The sequence below is a fragment of the Podarcis cretensis genome (assembly GCF_951804945.1).
Source record: "Podarcis cretensis genome assembly, chromosome: 15".
NCBI lineage: Eukaryota > Metazoa > Chordata > Lepidosauria > Squamata > Lacertidae > Podarcis > Podarcis cretensis.
In genome coordinates, this window is record NC_137185.1 from 504,187 (window position 1) to 519,904 (window position 15,718).

The window sequence follows — 15,718 nt, forward strand, 5'->3', positions numbered from 1 at the left end:
GGCAGCACTCTAACCACTACACCATACTATTGTTGAGCAGGAAGTGGGACTTTCACTGTTACTCCAGCAGATGGGACTGGAATCATAAAGAATGGTTCCCTGTGAGGAACGATTGAGGGAGTTGAGCATGTTTCACCTGGACAAGAGGAGACTGAGAGGTATGGGCATAGCCAGGATTTTTGTTAGGGGGACAGGCCTTTGGGGGGGCAGAACCTCAGTTAGCTATGTATTTTTATTGATTTTGGGAGGCAGCTGCCCCTCCCTGGCTACGCCCATGCTGAGAGGAGATCTGAGAGCCACCTTCAGATATCTCAAGCGCTGTCACATGAAAGAAGGAGCAAGCTTGTTATCTGCTGTTCCGGAAGGGAGGACCAGAGCCAATGGATTCAAGTTGCAGGAAAGGAGAGTACAAATAACATCAGGAGGAACTTTCTGACAGGAAGAGCTGTTTGACGGTGGAACCGTCTCCCTCGGGAAGTTGTGGACTCTCCTTCCTTGGGTGATTTTTAGCAGAGGTTGGGTGGCCATCTGCAATGCATGCTTTAGCTGAGAGTCCTGCATCTCAGGGGGTTGGACTAGATTGATGACCCTCAGTAGGGAACTCTGACTCTACATTTCTGTGATTCTATGGCCTCTGAAGTGTCTCTTCCAACTTTAATAGTACATAATATTAAGGGCTTTTTATGGGGCTGATCAATCAGATATAATGGGAACATGACACAGGGTTTAGTCTGCAATCCTATGCACACTTCCAGCTGCCAGGCATATCCTACAGCTGCCAGGCATATCCTATGCAGACAAACTATGGAGTACTGAACTCAGGTTTAGCTCTCGGAGAAACTGAATGCATGGGGGCCAGAGCTGCACGTTAAGCATTTGACCCTCATAATAACACCAGAAGAGCCTGCTGGACCCACTTAGTCCAGCATCCACTTCTCACAGTGGGCAACCAATGCAAAACCCACAGGCAGGAACTGAGCACAGGGTCCCTCTGGTATTCAGAAGCATCGCTGGACCAGACTCTGGAGGCAGAGCATAACCATCCTGGCTGGTAGTCATCACTAACCTTCTCCTCCTCCATGAATTTGCCCAATCCTATTTTAAAAACATCCAAGTTGGTGCCCATCACTGCTTCCAGTGGGAGGGAGTTCCACTGTTTAACTCTGTGCTGTGCGGACTTAAAATCATAGAGTTGGAAGGATCATCTAGTCCAACCCCCTGCAATGTAGGAATATGCAGCCATCTCATACGGGGACTGAACCTACAACCTCTAACCAGAGGTTATACAGATGGCACCATACCCCATCAAAACTTGCTAAAATGTATAAAGGCAGGTCACAAGAAGGAGATAGGGTCATACTATCTGTGGTGGACCTGTGCAATCATATATGATTTCTGGAATGATATCCACAATGAACTCAAGAAACTATTCAAATTTACCGTCAAAAAAAGACCAGAGGGTTTTCTTATTAGGAATATTGCCAATAGAATTTTTTTAAAAATATATAAGACCATTGTTCATGTATGCAATCACAGCAGCAAGAATACTCGTGGCGAGAAACTGGAAAAGCGAAACACCACCAACGATAACAGAATGGCAGACACTTATGATAGAATATTTCCAACTAGCAAAATTGACGGGTAAAGTCAGGGGAGCTTTAAATCAGAAAACATATGGAGAATGGAAAATATTTAAGGAATATATAAGATTATATTGTACAAGTGATACCATCTTAGCAGAACTTGAATGATACTTCTGAACAAAAATGAATGAAATGAATACTTTAGTGGAATATATGAAAGAGGATATAATGCAAAACTGTGCGACAAAACCATGATAATAGAAATAGTGTAATGAGGACGATTGGAAGTTTTAAGCAGAATTTTTTATTTGATGAACATGATTTTGTATAAATTTGGGGGTTTTTTTTCTTTTTCCTTTGTCTTTCTTTTTTGTCTTTTAAACTTTTTTCTTACTCCTATGTTGTGATGTTTTTTCTTCTGTATTGAATTTTTCTATACTTGCCTTGGTTGTAAATGATCGTTTACGTCTGTATTTTAAAGCAGTAAAGATTTACCATGGGGAAAAAAACAAAAAACAGCCTCTGACCAGAGAAGCTATCCTTTCGTCTGTCTCCATAAACGCGAGCTTCATGGCAGAGTGCGGATTTCAACCTGGTTTCCCAAGTCCTGGTTCTAACCACTACGCCACACTGCCTCTCTAAAGACAGGCCTCCTGCGTGTGCCCGAGAAGTTGGACTCCAGGAAAGCGCACCTCTTCGGCTGGACTCCAGGCTGGTCCCTAGAGGCGCTGCCCGAGGTGGGTACTTCAGTACCAAGGACAGCTCCCGCGCCCGACGGGCGCTCCCTCCTCTTCCCCCTCCCGTCTCCAGGTGCCCGAACTGCGTTAGGTGGCGGGGGGGGGGGCTGGTCCCAGATGTGAGCCCGCCCGAGGGGGGGGGGGGTGGAATGACGCTGGTCGGTCTCCGAGGGATAAAAGCTAGACGACCAGCTTGAGCAGCCGCAGGAGCCGCCGCCGCCACGATGGGCAGCAGGGAGCGGGCGCGCGTCCTCCGGGTGCCGCCGCCCTTTCTCTTCCCCGACGGGACGGCCGGAGTGCGCGGGGAGCAGCCTGGCGGAGGAGGTGGGTTGCGGGGCGCTGGGTGCTGAGGGGATGGGGGTGGGACCTGGAGAGGGGGAGGCTAGGAAGAAGCCGCCTCCTCCCTCCCGAGCACTGCCCGCCCCGTCTGCCTTCTTTCGCACCCCCAGGTCCCCGGACGGAGGGAGGCGGCGGCGGCCCCAGGAAGAGGAAGCGGACCACCTTCAGTCGGGGCCAGCTGAGCGAGCTGGAGCGCGTCTTTGCCGCCCTGCCCTACCCGGACATCGGGACGCGCGAGCGCCTGGCCGAGCTCACGCAGCTGCCTGAGGCCAAGATCCAGGTGAGCCCCGACAGCTCCTCCGCCTCGGGAGGGCCCCTGCCTCTCAATGCCCCTTCTCTCATCGGCTCCCTCTCTCCCCCAGGTCTGGTTCCAGAACCGCCGCGCCCGCAGGATCAAGAGCAGCGCCGCGCCCCGCCGGGCTCAGGTTGGCAGCAAGCCCGACGGGCAGCCGGGATTGAGCGCCACGCCGCCGCCCGGCAGCGCCTCTGTCTTCCTAGGCTGGGAGGAGACGGCGGCGCCCCCTCGGTGGCCGGGGAGCTCCGTCCGAGAAGAGGAAGAGGCCGCGGCGTGGACCGCCCTGTCGGGCCGCTGGGACGCCTTTCCTCCGCCTCGCACCTCCCTTGGGAGCATCTCGGACCTCATCTACAGCGCCGCGCTGGTGGCCAACTTCGGGGACCTCTAGACGCCCGCGTGGGCGCACCCTCGAGGAAGATCTGGCGCTGGGTGAGAGATGTTTGGAGGCCTGGCTGGTTGGGAGCTGGAAGCGGCAAAAGGGGAAGGCTAGAGCCGCGTTTCTCCTCCTCTGTCAACCATCCTTCCTTTGTGTAACAGGCCCCTTCCTGGGAAGGGGAGAGGGCTGTCTCTGTTGGGAGTCCAATTGTATCTGGGCACCCCCCTCCCCGTTTAAAAATGCACCTGGCCGCATTAATCTGCTGGCTTTTCTCCTCTTCCCCTCAAATCTCTCTTGTAACTCCAATAAAAGAGATGTTTTGTGATGTCCTCACAGCTTAGCCTGATCACTTTCATTTCTGATTTCGGTTGGGGGGGTGCTCTCTACCCCACAGGCCTATCCAATATCCTTAAATGCAGAAGCGGGGGGAGCTCAGACCCCACAATCGCTTGATAATGCCACCTAATCTGCCCAGGAAAAAAAAAATACCTTAATCTCCAGGGGGATCCGTGGATGATTGAATGACATCACCTAATCCCAGTGATGGCCCAGGGAAAAGGTCTAGGTTCCCATAGCGCGCGCCCCCCCGCCCCCTTCTGGGCCCAGCCAGCTGGAATGGCACATAGCGACAATATTAATATTGGAGTGTGTGTTTCTGGCGAGGGCTTAGCAGACATCAGAACATTAATCAACGCTTCTGAGGGGCCTCTGACCAGCACACGCTGCTTAAAGCCTCCAGGAGCATAAATGACACAATGGTTTTGAGCAACTGTTATCCAAGGTGGGTGTTGTCATAGAACTGTAGAGTTGGGGGGCACCCAAGGGTCATCTAGTCCAGCCCTCTGCAATGCAAAAATCTCAACTAGCACATCTATGAGAGAAGGCCTTCCAACCTCTGTTTATAAACCTCCACAGAGAGAGAGTCCACAACCTCCTGTTGAGCAGCTCTGTCAGAAAGTTTTTTTGTATTCTTAGCTGGACTCTTTCTTGTAGCCATGGGTTCGAGTCCTACCCTCCAGAGAAAAGAAGCTTGCTCCATCCTCCATGTGACAGCTCTTGAGATATTTGGCTCTCCTATCTCCTCTCAGTCTCATCTTCTCCAGGCTAAACATCCCCAACTCCTTCAACCACTCCTCATCAGGCTTGGTTTCCAGACCCTGGATCATCTTGGTCACCCTCCTCTGCACACCTTCCAGCTTGTCAAACATCCTTCTTAGATTGTGGTGCCCAGAATTCTTCTATTCTTTCCCATAGCAGCTGTTATTGAAACTGAGCCTGTTACCTGTTTGGAGGCCCTTGGGGTGCAGAGTCTGGCTTGTAAACTTGAGAGTAGACTCCACCTGTTGCAATCACACACAGTGATGCTTGTAGAGAAAGGAAGTAATCATAGGGTTGTAGATATTTCTACAATATATATTCAATATATATTCTCAGGGATGATTCACACCCTGGCCGGCACTTTCTTGATCTCCTGCCCTCGGGCAGAAGATATAGAAGCATGATTAGTCACACCAACAGGTGTGATAGATAGAACAGCTTCTATTTGGGGGCTGTTAGGCTGCTGAATGAAAAGATAACAACAGGGCAACTGACTTTCGGGTTTGGTGGGTGTGCGTCAGTAAACAAGGGGAATTAAGACTGAGAGCGCTGAGTGGGGGGTGCTTGTGTACAAGTGAGAATAAAGTATTTCAAATTTCACCTGGCTGTACCTGGCAATGCTGTCTGGGATTGAACTTGGAACCCTCTGCATGCAGAGCCTGCAACCAGCTGGTGGCAAGAGGGCGTGCTAATCACCTCCTCATCCCTGACAACCCCCTCACCCAACTGCAGCACCCCTGGGGAAATCCTCAGCATGCTTACTTGAAATCTAACCCTGTCAGGATCAAACAATTTATTTCAGAGATGATATGCTTAAGATGGGGACGCAGGTGGCGCTGTGGGTTAAAGCCTCAGCGCCTAGGGCTTGCCGATTGAAAGGTCGGCGGTTCGAATCCCTGCGGCGGGGTGCGCTCCCGCTGCTCGGTCCCAGCGCCTGCCAACCTAGCAGTTCGAAAGCACCTCCGGGTGCAAGTAGATAAATAGGGACCGCTTACCAGCGGGAAGGTAAACGGCGTTTCCGTGTGCGGCTCTGGCTCGCCAGAGCAGTGATGTCATGCTGGCCACGTGACCCGGAAGTGTCTCAGGACAGCGCTGGCCCCTGGCCTCTTAAGTGAGATGGGCGCAACCCCAGAGTCTGTCAAGACTGGCCCGTACGGGCAGAGGTACCTTTACCTTTACCTTTTATGCTTAAGATGGGAGCACTGAGATCCAAGCACTCGCCATCTAAGGCTTTTCTTCGTGCGCAGGAGGTCCAGAGGGTGGCAACATAAGAGCAGGCCTTTTCTGCAGTGACTCCCCACTTGCGGAATTCTCTCCCCAGGAAGGCTTGCCTGGCACCTTCATTGTACACCTTTAGCTGCCAGGTGAAGACTTCTCTCAGGCCTCTGGCTAATAAAACAATCTGTGGGAGGTTTACTGTTTCGGTTTGTTACTATGCTATGCATTTCTGTGTTTTTATATTGCAAACCGCCTTGTGATCCTCGGATGAAGGGCAGTACAGTGGTACCTCGGGTTACAGACGCTTCAGGTTACATACACTTCAGGTTACATACTCCGCTAACCCAGAAATAGTGCTTCAGGTTAAGAACTTTGCTTCAGGATGAGAACCGAAATCGTGCTCCGGCGGCGCGGCGGCAGCTGGAGGCCCCATTAGCTAAAGTGGTGCTTCAGGTTAAGAACAGTTTCAGGTTAAGAACAGACCTCCAGAATGAATTAAGTTCTTAACCCAAGGTTCCACTGTATAAAAATTTAACAAAACAAACAAACAAACAAACAAGAAGTGTCTGTTGGTTCTGGCCAAAGGGGACCCATCTAGTCCAGCATCCTGTTTTCACAGTGGCCAATTATGGGATGCCCTCAAGCAAGATGGCGTTCGGAAGCATTACTGCCTCTGAAGAGCACAGCCATCACGAGAGCCTCCTCTGAATTTGCCTAATCCCCATTTAAAGCCATCCAAGTTGATGGGCATCTTTGCCTCCTGCAGGAGCAGGTTCCATCCTTTCAACTATGCGCTGCATGACTTTCTTTTCTCTGTCCTGCATCTTCCAACGAAGGTGAAGCATACAATTATTTTGCTTCTAGGGATCTAAAACGGGACGAAGCTCATAGCTCCAGCCTCAAAACACAGTTTGTTATCCTATATATATAAAGGTAAAGGGACCCCTGACCATTAGGTCCAGTCGTGACCAACTCTGGGGTTGCGATGCTCATCATGCTTTACTGGCCGAAGGAGCCGGCATACAGCTTCCGGGTCATGAGGTCAGCATGACTAAGCCGCTTCTGGCAAACCAGAGCAGCGTACGGAAACACTGTTTACCTTCCCGCTGGAGCGGTACCTATTCATCTACTTGCACTTTGACATGCTTTTGAACTGCTAGGTTGGCAGGAACAGGGACCAAGCAATGGGAGCTCACCCCGTCGCGGGGATTTGAACCGCCGACCTTCAGAACGGCAAGTCCTAGGCTCTGTGGTTTAACCCACAGCGCCACCCACGTCCCATCCTATATATATATTGGTCACCATTACACAGCAAATGGAAGACAAGGAGTACCTCCATCTAAAATCCCTTCATCAATGAGAATACAGTGGGGCCTCGCAAGACGAAAAGAATCCGTTCCACAAGTCTCTTCGTCTAGCGGTTTTTTCGTCTTGCGAAGCAAGCCCATTGACGGTTTAGCGGATTAGCGCTATTAGCGGCTTTTGGCAGCTTAGAAAAGGGACGCAGGTGGCGCTGTGGGTTAAAGCCTCAGCGCCTAGGGCTTGCCGATCGAAAGGTCGGCGGTTCGAATCCCTGCGGCGGGGTGCGCTCCTGCTGCTCGGTCCCAGCGCCTGCCAACCTAGCAGTTCGAAAGCACCTCCGGGTGCAAGTAGATAAATAGGGACCGCTTACCAGCGGGAAGGTAAACGGCGTTTCCGTGTGCAGCTCTGGCTCGCCAGAGCAGCGATGTCACGCTGGCCATGTGACCCGGAAGTGTCTCCGGACAGCGCTGGCCCCTGGCTTCTTAAGTGAGATGGGCGCACAACCCCAGAGTCTGTCAAGACTGGCCCGTACGGGCAGGGGTACCTTTACCTTTACCTTTAGCAGCTTAGAAAAAGGGGGGGGGGAGGGAAAAAACCCCGCAGGAACTCGCAAGACATTTTCATCTTGCGAAGCAAGCCCATAGGAAATTTGTTTTGCGAAGCACCTCCAAAACGGAAAACTCTTTCGTCTAGAGAGTTTTCCGTCTTGCGAGGCATTCGTCTTGCGGGACACCACTGTACAGTGGTACCTCGGGTTACAGATGCTTCAGGTTACAGCTAACCCAGAAATAGTACCTCGGGTTAAGAACTTTGCTTCAGGATGAGAACAGAAATCGTGTCGCGGCGGTGCAGCAGCAGCAGGAGGCCCCATTAGCTAAAGTGGTGCTTCAGGTTAAGAACAGTTTCAGGTTAAGAACGGACCTCCGGAACGAATTAAGTACAGTGGTGCCTCACAAGACGAAATTAATCTGTTCCGTGAGGCTCTTCGTATAGCGGTTTTTTCGTCTTGCGAAGCAAGCCCATTGACAGCTTAGCGGATTAGCGCTATTAGCGGTTTAGCGGCTTTTAGCGGATCAGCTGATAAGCGGCTTAGCGGCTTAGGAAAAGGGGGGGAGGGGGAAAAAACCCGCAGGAACTCGCAAGACATTTTATCTTGCGAAGCAAGCCCATAGGGAAATTCGTTTTGCGAAGCGCCTCCAAAACGGAAAACCCTTTTGTCTAGCGGGTTTTCCGTCTTGCAAGGCGTTCGTCTTGCGGGGCACCACTGTACTTAACCCGAGGTACCACTGTATGTAGCCTTCCTCTCCCTCAGAACCTCCCCACACCTGCTACTAGAGAACTGCCTGAATTGCAGCTTCAACAGATTCCGATCCGTTTATTGCACACAACAAAGGTTGATTTCTATACATTAAGACGACACCTGGGGGGGGGGTTGCGGAGGGGGGGGGGAGCATCTCGAAACTGTAAGGGGTAGGACGCGGCCGTTCACGGTTGCTTGCTGGGCTTGGTGTAAAAGCAAAATGGTGTGTCCCTTTGTGTTTGCCAAAGGGCAACAAAAGTAATCGCTATGGGCCCCCTCTCTAGCACTGCCAGATCAGGTGGCCAACGCTTTGGAAAGAGCAACCTTCCAGCTTGCTGGTGTGACAGAAACATGAGGAAAAATCTCCTCCTGTTGGTGTGAAGTTGCTATCCCCTGGTCCTGGACCCTTTGCAGCTTCAGGGCCTGCAGGAAAAAAACCCCACACTACTGAAAACACACCAGATTACTTGTGCCAGAGAAAAGGGAGGCCTGTTGGGGAAAGGCTTTTCACAGCACAGAGGCCTCAGGGGAAGGAAAAGGAGCCCACTTGTCTGTAGCTGCAAGAGGAAGCTGCACTGAGAACGTCCTGTTCCTCCTTGGTAGTTTGTACTGGGATTTGCAGGTGGCCTCTGGCGGCCGAGCCCACCTCCCCGGCCACGAGCGGGGAGCAGCAAGGATGGAGAGAGCAGGCTGAGAGACAGGCCAGCCAGGAAGGGCTCCTTGGCTACGGCTCCCCCAGTTCTCCTTCCAGGTTCCGAACCATCACATAGAGCTCAGCCAAGCCCACGACGGAGGCCACGACCACGGCAGACAGGACACGCTGGAAGGAAGGGGGGGAAAGGAAGTCAGCTCGGCCTCAGACACCTCTGCCAGGTGAGTTGCAGTTAAGAGACATCCTGCCTTGCTTCCGCTCTAGACTTTTTGGGGGGTCGGGGCTAATCTGTACCCTTTGAGGGGGTTTTTGCATCTAGTATTAGAGTCAGAACCTTTGTTTTTTTGGATTCAAAACTAAAGGCTTCCCCTCTCCCCCTTTTACATAAAAATGCACTAGTGGAGGAATTGCAGGATCATAGAGTTGTGGAGTTAGAAGGGACCCCCAAAGGTCATCCAGCCCAGCCCCCTGCAATGCAGGAATCTCAGCTAAAGCATCCAAGACAGATGGCCGTCAAACCACTGCCTAAAAACCTGCAAGGAAAGAGAGTCCATCACCTCTCAACAGCTCTTACTGTTCTTCCTGATGTTTAGCAGCCATCTTCTTTCTTGTAACCTGAAGCCATGGGTTCGAGTCCTACCCTCCAGAGCAGGAGAAAGCAAGCTTGTTCCCTCTTCCGTGCAATAGCCCTTGAGATATTTGAAGATGACTCTCCTATCTCCTCTCAGTCTCCTCTTCTCCAGGCTAAACATCTCCAGCTCCTTCAACTGTTCCTCATCAGGCTTCGACTCCAGACCCTTAACCATCTTGGCTGCCCTACTCTGCGCATGTTCCAGCTTGTCAGTGTCCTTGGAAGGTTAAACTCTATGTTGTTCAAGAGAGCTGCCCTTCACCCCCCACCCACGGAATATCCAGAGCTTTCCTTAAGTCTCTCCCTGCCCCCTGTATGGTCCCCCCCCCAGCCCAGCTGCCACTCACCGGTGCCATTTCCACGAAGATGTACTGGGAGCCCAGGTAGGTGCAGGCAAACGTGGCTCCCACAGTGACCAGGAAGTTGACGATGGTGACAACCAAGGCTTTGGTGGACCTCACTGGGAAAAGCAGAGGCAGAGTGTGTGACCCAGGCCCAGCAAGGTCCATTCCCTATGACTGAAACCCTAAGGAGGAAAGGGAATCCCCTGCCCACCCCCACCCCACCTCATTACCCCACTGCAGTACTCCTCCTCGTCCCACAGGAAGCTGCTATATACTGGGTTAGAACATTGAAAACTTGGGAACTCCCTGCCTGTTGATATCAAGCAGTTTGCCTTCCCTGTACTCTCTTCAGCGCCTGCTAAAAACATTCTTTAGACAAGCCTACGCTAGTTTTTAGTCAATTGTTATTTTAACTTTTTGAAAGTTTTAGCTTGCGAATTTGGGCTTTCTTTTACAATCAAGCAGCATGTAAACGTTATGAAATAAGCAAATAGGGCCATCCAGTTCAGGATTGCCTGCCCTGACCGGCAGAAGTTGCTCTCCAGGGTCTCAGGCAGGGGATCTTTCCCAGCCCAACCTGGGGATGTCGTGGAATTGAACGTGGGGCCACAGGCATGGAAAGTGGGGGCTCTGCCAGGGACATGCAGCCCTTCCCCTAACAGCCCTCATGGTTCTTACCAAAGGGACTGGCTTTCAACAGAAACAAAGGCAGCTGCCATAATACAAGTTGGAACATGGTTCCCTAGAGCGTCCTATTGTCTACACCTGTTGGTCTTTAACCAATCCAGACCCGAGACCCACCTCTGACCCCCAAAGAGGAACACTGGACCCATTCTTACTTTCAGTTTTAACTTAACAGTGCTGGAGTCTCACCATATATTACACACATTGAGGTACTGCATGCTATTGTTTTTTCTAATATTATATGTAGTAGTTTGAACCAAGTGAACCAATCTTTCATTTAATACAGTGGTACCTCAGGTTACATACACTTCAGGATACATACGCTTCAGGTTACAGACTCCGCTAACCCAGAAATAGTGCTTCAGGTTAAGAACTTTGCTTCAGGATAATAACAGAAATTGTGCTCCGGTGGCGCGGCGGCAGCGGGAGGCCCCATTAGCTAAAGTGGTGCTTCAGGTTAAGAACAGTTTCAGGTTAAGATAGGGTCTCAGCCTACGTACCAGATGGAGCTGGTAAACAGCTGCCCTGGATACAGATTTGACCTGTGCCTCCATGGACAGCTGTGAGTCCAAAATGACTCCCAGGCTGCGCACCTGGTCCTTCAGGGGCACAGTTACCCCATTCAGGACCAGGGAATCCTCCACACCTGCCCGCCTCCTGTCCCCCCAAAACAGTACTTCTGTCTTGTCAGGATTCAACCTCAATCTGTTAGCCGCCATCCATCCTCCAACCGCTTCCAGACACTCACACAGGACCTTCACCGCCTTCACTGGTTCTGATTTAAAAGAGAGGTAGAGCTGGGTATCGTCTGCATACTGATGAACACCCAGCCCAAACCTCCTGATGATCTCTCCCAGTGGCTGCATGTAAATGTTGAAATTATAACTTAAATATCCACAAAGTCTCCTGCAGACATTAATCGAAACAAGTCCAGGTATGTATTTTAGGGCACTGTTTTGTGAAGTATTCTCTGCATTTCCCCCATGCTTTTTGAAACTCTTGTCTAGTGTGATCTCTAATTGCCTCTGTTAATCTAGCCAATTCAATATACTCCAACAGTTTGTCTTGCCATTCCTTTGTTGTTGTTGCTCTTTCTTCCATCTTGTGCCGCCTTCCCTGCCTCTTCTCTGTGACTCCTGCCCCCCACAACGTCAACTTGCCAGAAATTAAAATGAGCAGGTTTTCTGGGAAAAGTTCATCCCCCTCAGAACCTAGCATAGGGGGCAGCTGCACTTTGTAGCCCCTTTTTGGGATGATGAAGCTTGAAGAAACTCCTCAGATTCTCCCACAGTGAAGTAGCATATTTTCGTGGTTCTAAAATGAAAAGGGTTGTTTTCCCTCTTAATTTGCAAAGACTTGTACTTTATTTTATTTTTTAAGTGACTAAATAAAAGCAAAATTCATCCCAGAGTCTACTCAGACATTAAGAAAGTTGATCTGGGTTTTAATCTGTTCCTATTGTTAATTTAACTTTCAAAAAGTGCTTATTGCGATTTTTTCTTTGTCTTTTCTCCTTTTTTTGTAAACTGCTTTAAAGTTTTGTTTTTTCACAATCAAATGGTGTATAAATTTTATGGAATAAATTTCAAATCAAGTCTGAAATACTGAAGTTGCTGTCTTGTGCATACTTACTTGAGATACGTCCCATTCCAATGAATGGGCCTTACTTCTGAAAAGACATGCATAGGAGCTGCTATCAATTTAAAGGTAAAAAGGTAAAGGTACCCCTGCCCGTACGGGCCAGTCTTGACAGACTCTGGGGTTGTGCGCCCATCTCACTTAAGAGGCCAGGGGCCAGCGCTGTCCGGAGACACTTCCGGGTCACGTGGCCAGCGTGACATCGCTGCTCTGGCCAGAGCCAGAGCCAGAGCCAGAGCCAGAGCCGCACACGGAAACGCCGTTTACCTTCCCGCTGGTAAGCGGTCCCTATTTATCTACTTGCACCCGGAGGTGCTTTCGAACTGCTAGGTTGGCAGATGCTGGGACCGAGCAGTGGGAGCGCACCCCGCCGCAGGGATTCGAACCGCCGACCTTTCGATCGGCAAGCCCTAGGCGCTGAGGCTTTAACCCACAGCGCCACCTGCGTCCCGCGCTATCAATTTAACTCAGGTTAAATTGGGAGTCTCCTCTCCCCTTCCTGCAGTTCCCACCCCACCCTTTCTGCCACCTTTAATGGATGCCTTACTTTCCCTCTCTCACAACCACCCATCCATCTGTCCTCTCCTTGTCTCAACATGCCACCTGCTCTTAACACAGAAACCCACCTTGCCTTCCAAGGTCAGCCAAAGTGCCGTATCGGTTCAGTTCCTAAAAGAAAGAGGGAGAAAAGTTTGTTAGCTTCTTACAGGGCTTTCCTCTGTTCTGCTTGGCAACGAAGCAGCTTCAGGACCAAGGCAAATAAAGGCCTTCCCTTCTTCCCAGGTGTGGTGTGAAAATGTCACCTAGGCCGTCAGATATAAAATGTGGAGCTCTATGACCCAAATCCCACGGCAGAAACTACAGTAACTGCGCAAGTCACATCACATATACTTAATGCTAACCAGAAATTAGCTGCCTATATAGCAACTCTATGAACAGGAAAATAGGAAGCTGCCTTATACTGACCCAGATCTGTGGCCCATCTAGTTCAATACTGCATATGCTGGCAAGGCTCTCCAGGGTTTCAGGCAGAGTCCTCCCAGCCCTACCTAGAACCATTGGGGGTTGTACCTGGGACCTTCTGCATGCAAAGCAGGGGCTCTACCACTGAGCTCCGGTTCCCTCCCCAAAGGAAAGGGCCTCACCCTGAAGCTTAATCTTTATTATGTTCATTTGCATTCTTAACACAGAACCCCTGTGCCCTTCCTTGAGGGTCTGTATCCACATCCACCAACCCTTCCTCAAAGCAGAGCCGTATCACGTAGATGGCTTAAGTAAGATCAGGCTGATCTTTGCTAAGGCTGGGACAGCTCAGGTTTATATTTTCCCCTCACCTGGCAGTTGATGTTCCTTGTTATCTTCTTGTATTCCTCGTTGGCTAGCTTGGCCTTGATCTTCTCTAACCGGGCTACTAATTCTGGATTCTGAAACAGAAGACAAACTTGCAATGAAACAGCAATTTCACTGTTTTATGCCAAATATTTGGTGGGAGAGTGGAGAGATTTAGGCTTCCAAAGATACATGTAACTAGAGATTTCTGTGTGTTTGGAGATGCAAAGTTATCTCCTTATCAAAGCCTTTTATACATCAGAAGCCACGGGGATTCCAACCTAGTTATTTTTATTAAAAAGGTAAGTGCTTCATACAAACCCTGGGAGGCTTTTTCTCTTCAGGAAGGAAGATCTCACTGCCTTCCAGCAGTTCATGAAGATATACCTGAGAACCTAGGAGTAAAAAAAGGTGTGTCACCAATAAGAATTCTAGGCCAAAGGAATTTGAAAGATATAATGTTATGCACATAGGAAATGGCCTTATCCTAGGTCGGATTCTTTGTCCGCTTAGGCCAGTACTGTCTGCTTTGACTGGTAGCTGCACTCCAGGGTCTCAGGTGTGGAGAAGGTTTTCACCTTGATTCTTTTAACTGGAGAATTTAGGATTGAAATCCTGCCCTTCCACATGTGCACAGGAGGGAAACCATTTCATCCTCATGACAAACCTATAAGGTAGGATAGGCTGAGAGATAGTGACTGGCTCCAAGGTCACCAAGCAAGCCCTTCATAACTGGTTGGAAATTTGAACACTTGTATCCTAACAAGCCTGTAAGGTATGGTAAAGGGTCCTGCCTCTCTCACCCCCCACCCTCCAGTCCAACACTCTACTAGGGCACCACATGGGCTCTGTTTCCTTTACTATTCACCCCCATTTCAATGTATTTTGTTCCCCAATAAGTGTGTATACCATGGTCACCCTATGCTATGTATGGTGTAGTAGTGTTTTGAATGTGGAGTCAGTGTGGTGTAGTGGTTAAGAGTCTTGGGCAGAGAAACCAAGCAGATCAAGGTTCGAATGCCGATTCAGTCATGAAGTTCACTGGGTGGCCCTGGGTCAGTCTCTCTCTCTCTCTGTGTCTGTCTAAGCAACCTCACAGGAGTGTTCTGAAGATAAAATAACCAGGGTGGGGTGGGGAGAAGAATCATGTACATTATCTTGAGCTCCTTTATGGAAACACGTGACATGAATACAATTACAGTGGTACCTCGGGTTAAGTACTTAATTCGTTCCAGAGGTCTGTTCTTAACCTGAAATTGTTCTTAACCTGAAGCTAACCACTTTAGCTAATGGGGCCTCCCGCTGCCGCCGGAGCACAATTTCTCTTCTCATCCTGAAGCAAAGTTCTTAACCTGAAGCACTATTTCTGGGTTAGCGGAGTCTGTAACCTGAAGCGTATGTAACCCGAGGTACCACTGTATATCTATATGCAGGTGCCCCTTCTAAGCGTTGGTTAGTTTACTCGAGAGGAAGCACACAGGGGGTGGAGGAAAGAAGGCAGCCTCTTTCGGACAGGGCTTAGAGGGGGCGAACTGCCCCCCCGCCTCGAAGGTCAAAGATCACGACCCCAGCCTCAAGTCTCCAGGGGGGGGCTCTTCTCACCCGCCTCCCGCAGCGCTCGGTGGAGCTTTCGGACGAAGTGGAAGGACAAGCGGGGCTCCTCTTCGGCCAGGGCCGCCTCCAGCTCGGCCCGCAGCTCCTCCGGCAGCCGCTGCGCCTCGGAGCCCCGCAGGAGCCCCCGCAGCGCAGGTCCCACCTTCAGGGAGGACGCCATCTTGGAAGTGCCGCTGGTCATATGACCGCTCGGGGCCTGGAGTGGGCGGGGGAAAATCTGACGGCGGTTACTGCGGCAACCCGAAGAGGGAGGTGAACAAAGAGGGAACAAAAGGGAAGAGAGGACGCCTGGTCGCCCTGAGAAGCATATTCCGGGTTCACTCCGCGGCCAAAAGGCGGGCAAGAAGCGCTCCGAATAAATAAGTGGCCTGCGTCATCCAAAGCTTTCTGGAAACTCTGGTCTATTTCTCGAAAACACAAATGTTTATAATCATTTAAATCCGCGTGGAGGGGAGGGAGTGTGGAACAACTCCGGAAACTGCCTATTCGGGCTCCTTCTACACGTTCTTATCTCTGTAGGGAAGAAAGCAGCGCCGAACGAGTAACCCGGAAGCCTTCCCCTCGCCTTCCCCTCTCTA

At 50.5% G+C, this 15,718-nt stretch overlaps 2 protein-coding genes across 3 annotated transcripts; one reads left to right on the top strand and one right to left on the bottom strand.

The window, feature by feature from the left end:
- The first annotated feature begins 2,514 nt into the window (after positions 1-2,514).
- On the top strand, positions 2,515-6,581 carry SEBOX (SEBOX homeobox). Its single transcript, XM_079956071.1, is given in 4 exon segments — positions 2,515-2,644; positions 2,770-3,014; positions 3,016-4,319; positions 6,511-6,581. Coding segments are annotated over 3 exon segments (672 nt in total). The 5' UTR covers positions 2,515-2,544; the 3' UTR covers positions 3,343-4,319; positions 6,511-6,581.
- A 1,722-nt stretch (positions 6,582-8,303) lies between these two features.
- VMA12 (vacuolar ATPase assembly factor VMA12) lies at positions 8,304-15,632 on the bottom strand. 2 transcript variants are annotated; one of them, XM_079955973.1, is made up of 6 exons: positions 15,129-15,564; positions 13,848-13,921; positions 13,532-13,621; positions 12,824-12,866; positions 9,879-9,991; positions 8,304-9,068 (listed from the first exon to the last, which is right to left on the bottom strand). In XM_079955973.1, the coding sequence occupies exons 1-6, from the start codon at positions 15,319-15,321 to the stop codon at positions 8,973-8,975; spliced, it is 609 nt and encodes a 202-aa protein (XP_079812099.1). In that variant the 5' UTR covers positions 15,322-15,564; the 3' UTR covers positions 8,304-8,972. The 2 variants fall into 2 exon arrangements, with proteins under 2 accessions (XP_079812099.1, XP_079812100.1); XM_079955974.1 differs by lacking the exons at positions 8,304-9,068; positions 9,879-9,991 and adding an exon at positions 11,423-11,873 and having other exon boundaries at positions 15,129-15,632.
- Between the last annotated feature and the right edge of the window lie 86 nt (positions 15,633-15,718).